This window comes from Phalacrocorax aristotelis, chromosome 3 (genome assembly GCF_949628215.1).
Source record: "Phalacrocorax aristotelis chromosome 3, bGulAri2.1, whole genome shotgun sequence".
NCBI classification, from domain to species: domain Eukaryota; kingdom Metazoa; phylum Chordata; class Aves; order Suliformes; family Phalacrocoracidae; genus Phalacrocorax; species Phalacrocorax aristotelis.
This window is the reverse complement of record NC_134278.1, coordinates 38,945,043-38,962,489: the sequence shown is the minus strand read 5'-3', so window position 1 is coordinate 38,962,489 and position 17,447 is coordinate 38,945,043. Positions and strand designations below refer to the sequence as shown.

The window sequence follows — 17,447 nt, the reverse complement described above, 5'->3', positions numbered from 1 at the left end:
GTAAGGAAAAAATCAATAAGCAAGAAGTGAAGGACCCAAGTATGTCAGTTGTATAAGCAGCATTACTTGATCATCGATCTCTGTAGTAACAGGTTAATTTACAAGCAATGAAATATCATATGTAAATTGATCGCTATCAAAGCTACTTTCCCTTTTGAGTACTGGCTTCCTTTTTATTTCTTTCTAAAAGAAATAAACCCATTTACAGGTCATAAATGCCTAGTGTATAACACTCTATTACGAGTAAATACATGTCATATGCAGTGGGTCTCTCTAAGGTTCCCTAATGTAAATGAGAGAAGAATGTGATGCAGTGTGTGTTTGCTTACCAGAGCTTACTGTTTCAACCCACCATTATTAAAAATTACTTCATACGTCCTCCATGGGTACATACAGCAAAATGTATAAAACCCTAAAATGTCAGTGGCCATGTGCCCAGAAGCCTCGGTTCATGCCCACCATTTAAGAAGACCAGGTCTGAGCCCAAACTCCACAGTAAGCGGCAAGAGTTTGGTAGCACAATAAATCCCTGTCCCTGTGGAGAGATGGTGGGATAGACAACCAGCAACTGGTTGTTCTTCTGCCACCTAACTCATGGCAGCTCTGGAAAGCACCCACATCTCGCTTAGACGAGCGTGGCAGAAAAACCCATACGCCACACGTATCTATAAAGTCTCCATTGCCTTTTTGCAAGAATATTTTTCAAAATATCCCTGTTTTACTTAAATAAAAATATGGTTCTTGTCTAAGGTATTCCTTTTCAGATATTTTTTTCCTTCGTATTACTAGTAAATCCCTTTGGGGACACGTAGCATTCTGCAAGAGTCAATAGTTAGCTGATGAGTTAATCATTCATGACAAGGCAAAGGAATGTAAAATCTAAGGTTGCCTTTCACAGTAGGAAAAACAGAAATTATGTTTTCTTCCATTCAGTAGGGCACTGTGGGTTTTTTTTTACTGTTGATCATGGCCTTCACCTTTGCCTTCTCTTGTGCTCTCCTCCCTCTGGGGCCTGCCCTGCTTCAAAATGCCTGTGGAGAGGTACAGCCAGAAAGGGTCCTTTGCTGTGTGCTGTCTCCTGGCTGCTTTTGTCTTTGATTAAGCAAAGCTGAAACCAGCATTTAATCCATAAAGTTGGAAATCAAACTGGAAGGGAGGGGAGGGGAGGGGTGGGAGAATGCCGCGACTGCAGCCAAAGGGCAGCTGAGTAATTTGTCTGAAAACCAGCCCAACTTGGTTTCATCCAATGTTTTCAAACTCTTTCACATGGAAAAGAAGTAGAGCCATAGCAACTGCAATAACTACATCGTGTACTTAATTGCCAAGAGGCACAATCTTTGTAAAATATTTATGTAGCTTTTCCAGTATATCTGATCTTTTCTCTTAGCAATAACGGCTGAAGGGTAAGCCATCATCAAGGCTTAGAGACATATTCAAAGTAGGAGGAATGAATGGTTTGTCAGGAATATCTGCATAATAACTGGCATAAGATGCCACTTCTTTGGTGGACTTGAGTTGCTGTCATGTGTTAAAGATGATGGGACCTGGAAGTATGATAGGAAAATACCTGCACAAGGAACTGGGCTGTATTGGAACATTTTAGAGCCAAATAGAAGTTTAGACAGGATGCCAGTTCAAGCCTCCCAGGATCCACGGGAATGCAAGACCCACAGCACATCTTGGAACATATCTTCCATCAGAGCAACCACATCCCTCCCAGTGGCTTGGGAGCGGCCTGCAGAGGACACAGCTGTCACCCCGGGTCTCTGTTTGTGTTCCCTGGATAAGGGCTGAGAAACATTTCTCAGGCACCAAGATATTCTCCCAGAAGGTGGCAAAAAGTAGAGTCCAGCAATGAAAAGACTCAGATCCTGTTACCAGCCCCAAATAGACTTTGGTCCAGGTGACGAAGCTGTCGATCCTATTTATTCCCCTGTGGCCCTTACTGCTCCCCCGTGTAAGGACCACCAGAGCTGGTGGGGAAGCACTTGCCAGGCCCCTCTTAAATATTATCTGTTTAATTGTTAATATCTGCTGTAATCATTCCTAAACTTTCCATCAAATATTTCCAGCAGCTCTCATCCTTGCCAAAAATCTCTCCTTTTACTGTCAGTGATGAAATCAGCAGCAGTTTCAAGGGCACAGAGTTAAGGTAATGCTGAGAACCAAGATTATAATATTCTACACACTTCTAATTTGGCCTGGTTCATCAGCTCTCTGGGGTAGAAAATACAACAATAGCTAATAGCAGAAACAGAACTAATTACTTATTTCAGAATAGGTGGTGGCACAGTCTGTGAGTCATTTCCTTGCTGAACCCATTTTTTTTTCCTCATCAGATTTGCTCATGGAGTAATTATCTTGAAGACAAGAGTAGACAGAGAGGTTTTTTTCCCAGAACAAATTTAAAGCGACATTAATGTCTTGTACAACCACGTCCCAGATGATTCACTGATGACCTGTTACAAGCGTTTACATAACGCAGTTTGTACCACCACAGCTAACAAACTACATCATGACATAGGAAAAGAAAAACAATAGAGAATATTTATTGACATAGCATGTGCATTGTATAATATCTTAATACAGCAAAGGTTTGCATTTATTTTACCAAATGTGTTGTCATTTTGAGCAGTTGAAAATATTATAAAAACTTTTTTTGAAGTTTGCTGTAGTCTTTAAAAAGTTAAAAACATTAAAGAATCATCAAGGCTACCTCTGGAGGTTTTTAACCTAAATACTATCTCACCCTCAGAGCGAAAGGCTGGTGCAACAGGGACTCAAATATACTTCCAAATCCTTTGAGATTAGTGTGCAATTTTAAGATTTCAATTTAACAATATTCTTTCCCCCCCTCCCCCCATTCATTCTTTAATCCAGGAATTTGTAGATGGAAGTATCTGCAATATTCTGTGCTGTAAAATTAGTAGCAGTTGACTAACTTTCTACAAAGATACCAAACATAAACAGAAGGTATTTGAAAAAATTTATTGGCTAGAATGTGTAGGTACATGCAAAAAATGGAGCCAACATTTAAATGCTTCAAGTCTGAGATTTTTTGTTGCTTTTTTTTTTTGGTTGCTTTATTTTTCTTTCCAATGGGGAAGAGCCTTTACAGGAATCCAAACAAAATGCCAGGTTTGAGAACCTTTCAGGTGAAAGAAACGCCCTTTACTTACTACACTCTTGGTGAGCCAGTCTGCTGGGAGGTTCATGCTGCTGAGCCTTTTGGCCAGGACACGGATCTGTTGCTTCCCGAGGACTCTACACGAGCACAAGCGTAACCCCTGTGATTTAGGGCAGAGATTGTAGATCAGGGTCAAAACCCCCTGCCTGCTAGTGGTCCCTGCAAGAACCAGAGCCCTTTCACAGACCTTTCCTTGGTGCTGTGGGCTGGGAAGAACAGCCGCCTTTTTAACAGCAAAAGGAGATTGTTCATATAAATTGTGATTTTTGCATCTTAATTTATACTGTTGTGCTATTACCAGCTGCCTCCTCTTTCTTACGATAAGTCTCTCTGCTACTCACAGCCATTTCATGTGATACTTTTCACACTTTCTTTATCCCTTGCATACCACCTCCGTTTTCCTGGTCTTCCGTACCATCTACTTCTCTTGCTCTCTCTTTCTGTATTAATTGCTGTTTGCTGCCAGGTCACCCTTATCAGCAGAACAGGAGGAACTCCCCAGCTGCTTCTCTCCTCCACATGCAGATTAATTATTTTTTTACTTAAGCCATATTCTGTGCTGGCTCATGCTCCATACAGACTCATAAATCTGTAAAATTTGGATGGTAAATACTAACCGCGCCAAAGAGTTTCTTTAAGCCATTTTTAAAGCATCAGGTACCCTATACCTCATGTGACAGAAATAATTTTGCTACCTAACACTGTGTTTTTCTTTTGTTAAGATAATACAAACTTAGACCTAATTTTTCACATTGCAGATAATCCCCTTGACTTCCATGGTATGTCTCAGAGCCCCAGATTAAACGCATGCACAAATGCCTTGCAGAAGCTGGGCTGGGTGTGTTAACACTCTGTACGTGAGGTTTCTCTTTGACCCGGGAAAAACTTACTCGTTAACTTTACAACTTCCCAGTAGCTCCCTAGCAGAAACGGGATTTGACTGAGTTTGATTTTTCCTAAAGCCAGGATTATAGTTAAAGAAAATGATCTGCTATAGCAACTTTTACAGAAAAGCATTAGTACTGATGAAAACAAATGATGTACAGCCTGGTACTTGAAAGAGGGAAAAATCCTTTGGGGAAACATTACAAGGACTTTGTCCCCTTCTGGGCCAGGAACCTGGCCTTGATGCCAGTGTCCTAGACCACAACAGATCTGATCTACTAAGAACACCCCCTCCTCGCATTTTCTCACTAATAACTAGATACTAATTGCAGGGTTTTTTTTTAAAGAAATCTGAGATGATCACGGCTTAGAAATTCTTGTCCCATTTGCAGTGGCTGGTACCAAGAGCTCTCCAGGACATTGGGGGCTGTGTGTAAGCACTCGTTTTATGAACTATTTCAGAAGTCCCTGTAGTAAGCAGTCACAATGCCTACATAAAGCATTTCCTTCTCCATCAGGCCAAGTGGCAGACTGAAATGTTGCCCAGCAGGAAGATAAAACAGGAATAACACTTTGTCGATGTCTTCTTGTGCCTGCATTCCTTTGCCTGAAGGCGCTGACTCAACCAGAACAGCCCATGCTCTACAAGCTCGTATATTTGCATGTGTTTGTGCATGTGTACTCAGACACAAAGGCTTGAATATATTTAGCTTTGATTAATTTTCCTGTTGCTCTGGCCAGCCTCTTTAATCTCTTAGTACCATAAAATGAGGCATTGACCATCTAATATTTATCCTCTGAGGATAAACATTTGTTATCAGCCTGGTATGAGAACTTCACGTCGTAGCTGAGGTATTTATGGCAGATGATTGTTATAAAAAGGCCATTTGAAAGCTGAGATCAACATTTTTAATTTTTACCTTTTTCCTGATTCCCAAACTAATGCAGAAATAGATTCTATTTCTTGTTCCTAAGGAGTATACCTAAATAAGACTCACCAAAACAAGGAACTTACTAATGCACCTTATCTTGATCAGTTTTGGACCCAAAGCAACAATGAGAATAATTGTAACAAAATCCATGGACCTGGGTTGACTTGTACTGGTTTAATGATATGGTACCTTATTTGTCACAGTAACTATGGAAAAAGGCACTTAATTAAACCATTACAGAGCTAACTAAAGAATATTGTAGGCCCAAGGCATAGAGCAAGAGTATTAAATACTGGACTGGGGTGATTTAAAATTACAGTCAGTGAAGCCATATGTCTTAACAGAGATGTTAAAAACAATAAAAAATAATAAACCTTAAAATGTTAAACATTAATTTCTAAACTTTAAAAATTATTACTAGTTTTCTGCAATCACACAAAATTAAAAATAAAAAAAGTTAAGTGTTCCTTGGAAAGGCTGACATTACAAGAAATAGTTTCCTTTAAAGTGAGATCTCTTGCAATTCATGAAATATTGTTAGGGTTATAGTACGGAAGCAAGTCTTAGATTTTTATGCTTTGGCAATAATATTACAATGAAAGTGGCCTGCACATTCGCAGTGTCAGGTTTTATACTTTCAATCATCTACAAAAACATGGCTTATTAAAAATGATCTTATTTTATCAAAAGATACTACAAGCATATTTTAAAGATACCAGCAAACAAACAGTATTTAAAAATCTTGTTATATTTTTTTCTTCTGCACAGGAAGAAAATGTATTTTGGTCAACATAAACTTATAGTCAAAAAAATGAAATATTGTTGCATTAGATAATCTTAAAAGTATTGAAACCGAAAGGATATGATTGGAAATACACAGTATCATTTTATGTTATTAGATTAATGTAGCACCATAACCATCCTGTGCACTTCAAAACCTTGATATAAAATAAAAGATATAGACTTGTGTAGCAAACAACAACAATTTTTAAAAAGGTGTTTTGTTTTTAAAGGTGTGTAAAAGTCAAGCTCACTTTGTGTTTTCATTAAATATATGGTTCAGCAAACATATTGAACCAAATTATTTGCTAACTACTGCTGCTACCTAACAAGATATCTGTTCTAATGTACAGGATAGTTCTTCTACCATTCAGAAGGTGGTGTAATTTAGTTCGGCGAGCTTTTTAGTTTAACCCTGTAACTCATGTTACGGTGGAGTCTGAATATGACATGATTAAAACTACCCATTTTGCAAAACCGTATAAAGCCAAACTAAAATATTGCTTTCTGACTCCCAGTCAATACATACTATCCTATGAAGCTGAACTCGTATAAAAGTAATTTATAAAAACTGCAAAACTGGTTAGCACCCAAAAAAAATCTGTCATCTGTGAAGCTCTAAATGATTGTCAAATAGCCACTTCAAAAGTTAGTGACTTCTCCCAAAGGTAAAGCTAAACATTTGACTAGAAACTAAACCTACAGCTCTCCAAATACTAACTGGAATGCAAATGCCTGTGTTTAAGACTTCTGTAGATTCTCAAAGAAGATTTAAAGGCATTAAATTATGTCCTGATGTTTCTTCTTCTTCCAGACATGGAATCTTCTACATTCATTAATTTCTTTTTGCTGTTTTTACCGGTTTTACAAGTGAAACTTGCCTTTAAGGTCTAATCCCCAGTTACAGAAATTTGGGATTTCCATGGAAGTGTTCCTGCAGCAACCAGAGCAGGAAGTTTTCCAAACTAACAAGCACGAACTAGGCTGCTGCTTCTCAACATGGAGCTGTGGTCTTCAGAGAATGCCAAAAATAATGTCTTGGTCTCATGCAGTTCTCTAGATCATTCTGCACGTAATGTGCTGTATGCACAACTTGCATTTGAAGAATTGGAACAGAACCCTGAGAAAAGTGAATCCATTGGAAAAATAGATACTGTGTAATAATACCAGTTTGAGATGTTTCAATCCTTCCCTTGGGGAAAAAAAAAAGACAAACAGGTGTAGTGATTTTTTTCTGATGTGAATTATTTGAATATATCAAAATTGCAAACATAAATTAGTTTGAGATTTTAAGTGCATATCTAGGGTTGATTACAATTAGAATTATTTTGTTTGACAATTCTACCCATCCCCCAGCAACTCAGCGTTCCTCAAGTCACCATAACATTACTTGTGAGCTTTGAGTTCAAAACCATCCTGACGTGGAGTGATGTTCTTCCAGTAACTGCTGCAGCAGACTTTCACTCTATGGTAATACGGGTGCTAAGCGAGTCAGGTTCAGCTCTCTTCAGCCTTGTGTGCAATTCTCATCATTCCCATGTATCCAGAAGCAAATCTGGGCATATTTGAGAGGAGTAATTCTGACTGCTACATTGTAATCCTGCTGTTCACCATTGACATCCACCCACTGATGGCCTGAGTAAACAGCGATGATCTTGCGTCTCCACTTCTTTTTGTTCGGCTCCTTAAGGCGGAGATAGATGCCAGATCCAGTGGAGCCGGGCTCAGCATCACAGTACTGATAAAAGAGATCACTGGACTCATCAGAAATGCTGCAAAACCTGTAGACCAGCTGCCCAGATCGATCATTGTCAAAACCTGAGAAGTGGATCATGCTCCCAGGCATCATTTTTATTGTTGGGCTGATTCCCAGCTCCATGTATTTCCTTTTGTGGGGACGCTTGAGCTCAAGAACAGCATAATCATAATCCAGGGCAATATCCCCGGAGACACCCTTCAACCAGCCTTTTGGGATGTGGGTACTCTTCACCCTGGTCCACTGGAAGGAAGGCTTGCCATCTGAGGTCCCCTGCTTCCTCCCAGATCTCCTCTGCTTTCTCCCACCACCTTTGGATTGTCGCTTTAGTTCTGTGGCAACTTCAGGATCCTCCTGGGCCGCAGAAACTTCTCTCCTACTTCTTTTAGCACCTTTGCGTTTCCTGCCGTCGCCCCTGGATTTTGTCTTCATCAGGCCCACCCTCAATCTTTTGCTACCCTTAACATAATCCTTGCCATTGTGCAGACAGTGGGCAGCTGTTAGCGCGTGCTTGGGGGAAATGAGAACGCCACTACAGCCTGTGGAGATCTTCACGGCTGTGTTGAACGGAAAGGTGGTCATAAACCGCTTGTCGTAGATGCTGAACCTACTGTCCGTTCCATAGATCTGCCTCTTCTTTCTCGAAGACCTTTGTGTGGTTGTGTTTCCAGCTGGGTCAAGCACTACTCCGAGGACACTCACTTCAGTCAGGGTCCGTGTACCGTTTTCAAAAACAGTCTCATAGGATAAGAGGTCCTTCAAGTCAGACGGGCTTGGCATCGGCAATTTTCTTTGACATTCAATTCCACATACGCTGTTCAGCTCTAATTCGGTTTTTGCTTCAAATTTAGGGCTGTCGAGGGAGAAAGTTCTTTCACTCACAATCTGGGGAATCTTCTTTAAGTGCCAAGTAAAATCTTGTTCAGTTTCTGTTCCATTAGTGAGACCCAATATAGGTATGAAAAATATGAATAGTAGTAACACGTGCTCCATTTTACCTCTTTTTTTTTTTCTAGAACAAGAAAGAGAGATTTGAAAATATGCGTTGGAAACATACACAGTTATCTTAGTGTCTTCAAAGTATAATCATGCAATATTTATTAGCACTGACATCAGTGGAACAGAATTTAACAGTCTGCTTAATATAGAAATGCCTCAGATAGTCTCTGTATTGCCTCTGATGCTTCCGGCGGTCTCTAGCATGATGGGTACAGACGAGTCAGTCAGCATCCATGCTGAGCTACCTACGGGAAGGCAGAAACAGCCAAGTTTTACCTGCTTTTCCCTCAGTGGGGCAGTAGCCCGAGTCATTCCACTCTGTACAATACCCTGCTTTTATTTATCCCATAGGAATGCAGTTATGGTTTAAGCTTCTACTTCTTTATAGCTACTGGTTGTAGCCAGAATATGGTTGAAAACCACCAATGTATTAAAAAGTCGTATTCAAAACTTGATGTCGAGGCAGAGATGGGCAGATAGACTACACTTGTGAGACTTGGGATCCCTTAGGAAACCAGACCAATCGTGGTCCTTCATGTAATGGCCAAAAAGCAGCAGTTTTAAGTGACCTAAAAGTCACCAATGTTTCTGCATTACCCACCCAGCTAAGACCTGTGAATCTGCCTGCTGTGGAAAATGGCACTTTGCTAATTGCTCTCCTAAGGAACCAACTAAGAAAGATCTCCTTTCCCCTTTCAAAGTTTATGTTGTCTGGATGTGAAAGATGGAGCAACCTGGGCACCTAAACAAGGTGGCAAGTCCCATGTTAAATACTTTCAGCTCATGCTGCTCTGAAAGAGGTGGGTCTCCTGCAGATCCTGTGTTGTATCTCCCTGTGTGCCACAGCCACCAAAACCTCATTCATTTCCTATGTGTGGGTGTCTGAATCTCTTTCAGAATGTCAGAGAATTTCAAAACCCATGGCTGGAGGGGACAGGTGAGTGAGGAAAGCAGTAGGTTGCTGGTCTAGAGGAGTCTCCTGGTTATATACATGCAGGAAAGCTCAGCCAAGTAGGAGGGACAAGTCTGCTGACTCATCACATGCCGTTTTCCTGCAGGATCCCACAAAGGCTGCAGGAACTGCGCTGCCTGTGCCTTATGGTCACATGTGGAAAGCCCCACCTAGATGGGGTGAGGCACCACACAAAGAGCTAATACTTTAAATGGGAAAGACAAAAAGCAGTATTATTCCCATCTGTAGCTGGGAAACATTTAGAAAGAATGCAAAATTGTTAGAAGTCTGTGGCAGTGCCAGAAACTGAACCCACAAGTCTTGATTCTGAGCTCAAAATATTACTGAAAAGACCATTTTTCATTTTTCTCCTTTGGCAGCATTGGTATCAGTGGCATTAACCAACTACTGGCTGCTGCCACTGGGAAAGCTGTGCTCTGTTCTCATATCCTTCATACCAATTACATGGAAAACTCAGCTGTGCAGAAAGAAAGGGCCTATGATTAAACTTTAAAAGCTAAGCAATTCAGGGATATTTATGTGGTTAAGCTCTCTGGTTTACATTGTAATGGCAGTGTAAACCAGGGCAAAGATAACTGCTTTCCTTTTCTTGAGCTTAGTTTAGAATGAGTGCCACTATCCAGTGAAACAGCCTGGTTACAGGCTAGCCAAAAGAGGAGTACGTGTGCAACACAGAAAAATAAGTGGTAACATCACTTTAAAAGCTGTATAATGGACCAATGACTCCTATAGTTTCAGGCATCCTCACCACATAGGCATATTCCTTCTCTATAAGAGGTAACAATTACCACTATTTAGCTAACTAAGCAGCATGGTTCAAACACAGCTTGTTGCTTCTGATGCCAAATTCAGAGAGTGGTTTTGTTTTAGCATCACTTTCGATGCTTTTCACCTTTGCATGGAACACCAACTTTGACCCAGAGTTTACTTACTAGGATATACATAAAACACATAGGCAGTATAAAGATATTTGCCCTGGCTTTAAAGGAACTAACTTGCATTTTGAAGATGTGTGGACTTTCTTAAGACATCTGGGGATTACATGACTCACAGGCCTAAACTCTGGGGTGTATGTGGTCATACTAAAAGATTTCTGAAGGTTTTGAAAGCACAGCAGAGTCATCCCAGGTGCAAGATTTTGCAGAGAGACACCAGTTGACCATAACAGTCTAGGTTATTGGTATAGCAGAAATGCACATATTTAAACATTAACTTTTATATACAAAGTTACTCTCAAAGTTTTGTTTTGGTTATTGCTCAATTAGTACTAAATTTGAAGAGGAATGATAATTTTACGTATCTACAAGTAAATGATAAGGTGTCAAAATAAAGAAATACTATGATGATAACATAAGAATAGCTTTCCTGGACTGACCAAAGGTCCACATCGCCTCAAATCCTGTTTCTGACACTGGCCAAGTGTGGATACCTAGGGTAGAGCAACCATATGTGTCCCTCTTAGTCTCTTAGCTTACAATCAGTTGCACCTCATGGACTTCAAGCCAGAGGTAGTTTCTGTAGTGTAAGGAAACCTCAGTGGATTTCTCTTCCATAGTTGCCCAGTCTTCCCTAGAACCCGTATAAAATTTTGTATCCACAATGTTCTGCCTCAAGGAGTTCCACAGCTTAACTACATGCTGTATGAGGAAGCCTCTCCTTTTCTTTATTTTCAGCCTGTCACAAACTAGCATGGTTTGATGATAAATAATGTGATATTAATGCAGAAAAGTTTATTTGAATTTGCTTTGCCCTAATATAGCTGTCGAACAGACACAAGGAATTAAGAAACCCAGTTCTTCTGTCAGGCTGAGGAATGCCTTTTCTATATTCTTTCCTAGAATGCACCTCCCTTTCCTCTCAGTCTGGGTATTTGATGTTTCTCTCTAACTAAATTTTGTGAGCCCTAAGGAAAGTTCATTCACTACCTGCTAGTTCATACAGAAAGTCTTAGAGGTGCCTGGGTTGATGTCATTCCACTGTGATGGCTGTCCCAGCTGGACCTATAACTATCTGCTTTATAGAGAGACTTTCTGCAAGCAAATGGGTGGAGTACTATAGATCCCTTCCGCCACTCTTTAAAAAGAAAAAAACCCAAAACACACAACACTTAATAGATGCATTGGAGCCTCCCATTTGAAATACTGTACTCGAGTGCTCACTACTTACAAAGGCCGTCTTGGAAGCCAAGATTTTCATCATTTATAATGAACCACTTGTTGCTTGTAATGAACTGACTACACTTCAGTAGAACTGGAAGAATTCCAAGCTGAGGAACTCAATGAAAATGGCAATTCTCATTACAGACCAGAGCAGTGGTCCTACTAGGCAGCATTGTCATTTACAGCCATGCGCTTCAGCTCTGTTTACTAACCCGATCTCTACTATTTAAGCACAGGCAACATCAGAGGTTGCCATGGTCCAGTACAGGTTGCCAGCAAGAGGGGAACACAGGGGTTCCTCTTGGCAGACGATGGGGATGCAAATGTATAGACAGCTGCAAAGACACCTTTGCAGGGTGAGTAAAGGGGAGGGAGAATACAGCCTCCAGAGGAAGGAGGAAAGGCCCTGGGAAGGCTACAAGCTGGACACAAGAAAAAACTCTCAACATCTTACACTTTCTGCCACGCTGTTCTCCACTCTTCCTCCAAACCCCAAGCTGCTCTGCCCTCTCCTTTCCTTTGCTCCTTTCCCATACAAATTTTGGGTTGTATTTTGGCTTACAGTAATTAGAAGCCTTGAGTCAGCTCTGTCTTTACAGTATGATGAAGTGCTTCAAAGGAGACAAAAGAAGATGGAAACTAGAAAGTGAGAGAGAGATCCTCAGCTCCACGAAAATGTTGAAATTCTTAGTCCAGTTTCCAAACCCAGCTGATAATGGTGAGGACTCCCTGTTTGGTGGCATTCCAGCTGCCAGCCATATCTATACAATTGAAAGTATTTTCAGTTCTTCTCACTTCTTGCTTCCAACATCAAATCCTTCCACATTCATAGGACAAAACCCACCCACTTTTCAGGATATCCTTCAAATATTTGTCAGTATAACCTTACTCCAGGAGAATGCATCTCAAATGCTCAGGGGAAGGCTGGTAGTCAAGCAGAACTAGAGTATGTTTTCCTTCAGGCTACCCCAGAGTGAATTTACATGTCAGTGTAGCTCAGACAGAAGAAAATTTGTGTCCAGCTACCTGGCAGCATTTTATCTTGGTCTGTTCAGCGCAGCCTCGCTCTGGGGGTTCTTTCTTACTGTAGGAAAGTCAGCACATTTCAAACTAAGCTTACATAATTTTAAATGCAATTTTCAGACCATAAAATATTAGAGGCTCCTACACTTACCAGCTCTTTTAACTGCTTTTGGCCTTACTCTTGAAATGGCCTGAAAGTTGCAATTCACAGTTCTACTCTGACAAAGCAAAATAGAGAGCAAATTTTGGAAATCCCACACTCCCTGGAAAAAAACATTACCCTAGCCTTATCCGCCACTGCGCCCTTCACTCCTCCAGCTCTATATATTGGTGCATCGATTTCGTCCTCCACTCCAACTTACGGAGAAAACCCCACCGGCTCTTACAAAATTTAAGCAGCTTCAGTAGGCATAAGAAGAACTAGTTTTACACGGCAGGTGTGATAGTTCACTTCTGAAATCACACCCGCAGCGGGAAATAAAGAAGCGGGGGGGATATGAATGGCCGCGGGGACAGGGGCTCCGTCTCCGACAAGGCTTTTCCCTCCCCGGCCGCGGGGCGGCGCGCCCGCACAGCCGGCGGCCCAGCGAGCGCCGTAGGCCCGGCTTAACCCTCTGCCTTTGAAACCCCCGGTGCCGGGCCGGCCCCACGGTAGTCCCCGCTCCTTCTAAACCTCATCTCCCCGCCCCTTCGGGCCGGGGGGAGGTGGCGGGGGTGGGGGGGGAAGGGTCGCGTCCCAGCCGCTGCTCCGCCGCTGAGGGGCTGCGGGGGTCGAGCCCTGCCAAGGCGGGACACCCGGCCCCGGGCAGCGGCCCCCGGGAGGAGAGCGGGCGGGCAGCGGCCGGCAACCGGCCGGAGGAACGGCGGGGCTTTGCTGGGATGGCCCTTTCCCGCTGCCCGCTCCGCTTCTGCCGGCCGCTCCTATGCAGTGGCGTGTTGAAGCCCAGGGTTTTCCCGGAGGAAGGCGAGGGTTGGGAGAGGAAGGGTTTAACAGCTCTTTAGCCATCCCCGGTCCTGCTTTCCGCGGGAGGCTCTGCTTTTCCGCGTCTGATCCAAAGGAGTCCCCTTTCTCTACAGCCTGCAAATTAAATACCTTGGCACGGCTTTTTTTGCCATTCCAAGATAAATCTGCTTCCAGCAGTGACGAATCTGGATGAAATTAGTGTCAATTCCAGAAGAGCGCGGGGATGGTAGCGCGAATGCTGAGGGGATGAATCAGAATTAAAGGAGAGGTTGTTTTGAAGGGTGAAGAGGCTCCTTGAGTCCTCCCCGCGGAAGACACAGCACAGAGAAAAAACCCTGAAAACCCAATAAATATGCCTTTTGCTTCTATCCCCGTTAGCATTCTTGTGAAACCAGCTTCAAATTTTAAAAAAAAAAAAAAAGGACCAAAGAAAACTGTCACCTTTTAGTCCTATCAAAAATATATCCATCAGGCTAAAGGGGCAGGAGCTTTATACAAAACCCTTCAGCTACCAAGCCTAAGGTACTGACATCGCTCAGCCTCATCATATTTTTTAAAACGGCCCGTGTGGGAAGAACGACATCGCAAATAAAGAAGAGATCGCCTCACGGACGTTACCTCGGACTGCCCCGTCCCCGGGCAGCCCCCCTCAACCCCCGTCCCCAGCTCCCAGCCTGCCCGCCCAGCGCTGCCCGGACCAGGACCCTCGGGCAGCCTCTCCCCGCCGGCGGCCGGCGTCGGGAAGGGTTTATTTCATACCTGGCAGCCGGCAGGACGAAGGGAGGGGAAGGCGGTCACAGCCCCGGGGCGCAGGCTCCCCGCTCCGCTCCGCGCCGCCCGCCCGCCGCCCAGCGCCCGCGGCTACTGAGGACGGGGCGGGGGGAGCGGCCAGGTCTTCCCAGGCGGGGGAGGGGATGGAAGAAGGGGGGGGAAAGAAAAAAAAAGGAGGGGAGAAGGGGAGGGCCGAGGGGAGCGGAGGCAGCTCCCGGTGTCTCCGCGGATGGGAAGCGAAGAAGGGGCTCTGCCTACGGGGCGGGGAGGCGCGGCGCCCCGGGAGAGGCTTCCACTCGGCGCCGGGCGGAGAGCCGGGGTGACCCGCGCCGAGATGGGACGGGAGAGGCTGCCGGGCGGGGGGAGGCGGAGACAAGAGGGGAGGCGGAGGGACCCCGTCCCGGGAGGAATGGCGGGAGGGCGCCGCACCGTCCGCGCCGCGCCACCTGCCTGGGGCCGGGGCGGCCGGGCACGGGGGAGGGCCGCTCCGCCGTGGGGCTCCGTCCCGCCGGAGGGCTCCCGGGGAAGGCGAGGAGTGGCTGCCAGCTCCGCAGGAGGCTCCTCGGGACGGGATGGGGCTTGCGGCTGCGGGGAGTGGCGTTCCCCCGAGCCGTAGCCTGCCCGCGCCTCCCTGCCCTCGCCCCTCAGGGGCGCCCCGGCCCCGCTCCTCAGGGACGCCCCGCTCCTCAGGGCCCTCCTGGCCCCGCTCCTCAGGGGTGCCCCTCTCCTCAGGGGTGCCCCGCTCCTCAGGGACCCTCCTGGCCCTGCTCCTCAGGGGTGCCCTTTTCCTCCCCAGCCGAGCTCCTCAGGGCCTCAGAGACCAGGTGAGAAGCACCTCCCTCCTTTTCTCATCACTCTTCATCCCTCTCTTTCTGCCTTCCCCTTCCCTCGGTGTCCCTTTTGTCTCCTGTCCCAAGGCAGAACGCTTTGGGTGGTGTTTTTTTCGCCGTGGATCAGCCCCGTGCACTACTACCCCAAAGCTTTCCACTGCTACATAGATGCGCAAGGCGAAAAGCTGGTTCTCTAAGCACTTTTGCAAGTGCTTAACATAAGGAGTTTCAATGAGCTAATCTGCTGAAAACTTGGCTCACGCTTAGATGAGGGCCCAATGGTTTGCCAAAACCGGCAGGAAATTTGTGGCATTGCTAGAGATCAGACTGAGATCTCCAGAGTGCTGTTTTGTTGTCTTAATCATAGGCATATCCTTCCTTTAAAAGACTTAACTTCTGAAATTTAGTGGAACCAATTATATAAATAGGTTAGAAATAAGGCTTTGGCCAGCAACTGCACCCTGCAGTTTCATTTCAAAGACTGAGGTTGATTTCTTCAAAATGTGGATTTTGTCTGCAGTTCTGTTTTTGTTGTTGTTGACTGTGTGTACAACTTAAAACCAAAGTGTAATAATAATTATTCATGTGCCTGAGAAAATAAGCTGAAGAATTCCCAGTATAATTAACAAGGCAAGACAGATACGGGTGTAAAGTTTTACAAGCAATTTCTTGAACATCAGAGCTTCCGTACTGGGTCAGGCCAAGGGCTTTGCTGGACCAATATCATGTTGCATTAGTAAAAGGCAAGGTCATGCAATAGCCCCCTACAGCACTTTCCCTGCCCCCAGTATTTCAGACTCAGAGATTTTCTGAGGCAGATGTAGTTTCTATGGCCATAGTAGCTTTCACTGGATTTCTCCATCAGGCACTCACCCGTCTTCCCTTAAACCTACATAGATCTGTAGCATCTGCAACCTGCTGTGGTGACAAGTTCCACAGGTCAACCACACGTTGTGCAAAAAACTGCCTCCTTTTGTGTATTTTCAACCTGGCTACTGCTAGCTTTGTTTGATGCTCACTAGTTCCTTTATCATACGCCCTGTAGCCCCTCTCCCACCCTGAATGATTCTAGCTAAGTTAGCCATGCTTTACATGAAAGACATCGCTGTTTTCCATCCTACTGCTGATGTGCAGGGACCAGAACAGCATCCAAAGGATGATGTGGCCAAACACTTCTTGGTGGTGGCAAGTAGAAATCAAGGACTTGCAACAGGCAGCTGTGTTGAGCTGCAGCAACTGCAGCTTGGGAGGGTCACACTGGACATCAGGAACAATTTCTTCACCAAAAGGAACATGCAACACTGGAACAAATTACCCAAGCAGTATTGGAATCAACATCCTTGGCGGTTACCAACACTCAGCTAGTCAAAGCCACAGCTGACCTGATCTAGTCTTGGCAATAGTCCTGCTTCAAGTGGAAGGCTGGGCTGGGTGACCTGCAGAGGTCCCTCTCAACCAGTGTTTCTATGATTCTTTACCTATACAGAAGATGCAGGCAAAAAATGGATTTCTGTGGCAGCAAAAAGATATTATTTATTTTGTTCTCTACTGATTTCTTAACGCTTCCTAGTATTCTTTATTTTTTGGCAGCTGTTGAGCACCAGGTCGATGTTCCCATGGAGCCATTTCCATAACTCCAGGACTCTCTCCTGAGAAGTAATGACCAGATCGGAACCTGCCTTTTCATACTTGAAGGACTATTTTCCCACTTGTGCATCACTTTGCATTTATCTACATTGAACTTCATCTGCTATTTTATTGCTCAGTCACTCCCTTCCATAAACTTGTCTGCAGATCTTCAAGGTTGTCTCACCTTTATTAACCTAAATAACTTGATAGCCTCATCAGACTTTGTGACCTGGCTACTCATCCCTTTTCCAGGTAATTTATGAATATGCTGAATAGTGCAGGGCACAGCAAATTGTTACTGGTAACCTATCATCCCTAGAAGAACTGACCCTTTAGTCCTATATTTTGTTTCCCATATTTTGGGAAACCAGGCTAGCAGAGGTTCTTTTCAGTTTATTGAACTCCTGGTGTTGGGATCAGTGTGCGTCTGCTGCATCACTCTGCTCGCTCCTGCTTTTGGAATCTGGGCAGGGTCATTTATTTCGTGCTTTCTTTTTTTACCTGAAAGACTGGCTAATAATAATAGAATAGGCTTCTGCTTTCACACTCCTCTCTCTTC

The 17,447-nt window shown here is 44.2% G+C and overlaps 1 protein-coding gene across 1 annotated transcript; it reads right to left on the bottom strand.

Moving 5' to 3' along the window:
* Window positions 1-2,521: 2,521 nt before the first annotated feature.
* On the bottom strand, window positions 2,522-14,780 carry PRSS35 (serine protease 35). Its single transcript, XM_075087187.1, has 2 exons — window positions 14,418-14,780; window positions 2,522-8,552 (listed from the first exon to the last, which is right to left on the bottom strand). The coding sequence occupies exon 2, from the start codon at window positions 8,531-8,533 to the stop codon at window positions 7,292-7,294; it is 1,242 nt and encodes a 413-aa protein (XP_074943288.1). The 5' UTR covers window positions 8,534-8,552; window positions 14,418-14,780; the 3' UTR covers window positions 2,522-7,291.
* Window positions 14,781-17,447: the final 2,667 nt, after the last annotated feature.

Excerpts from the sequence above, each read along its gene's own strand:
- PRSS35 (XM_075087187.1), bottom strand. The coding sequence starts at position 8,533 with ATGGAGCACGTGTTACTACTATTCATATTTTTCATACCTATATTGGGT.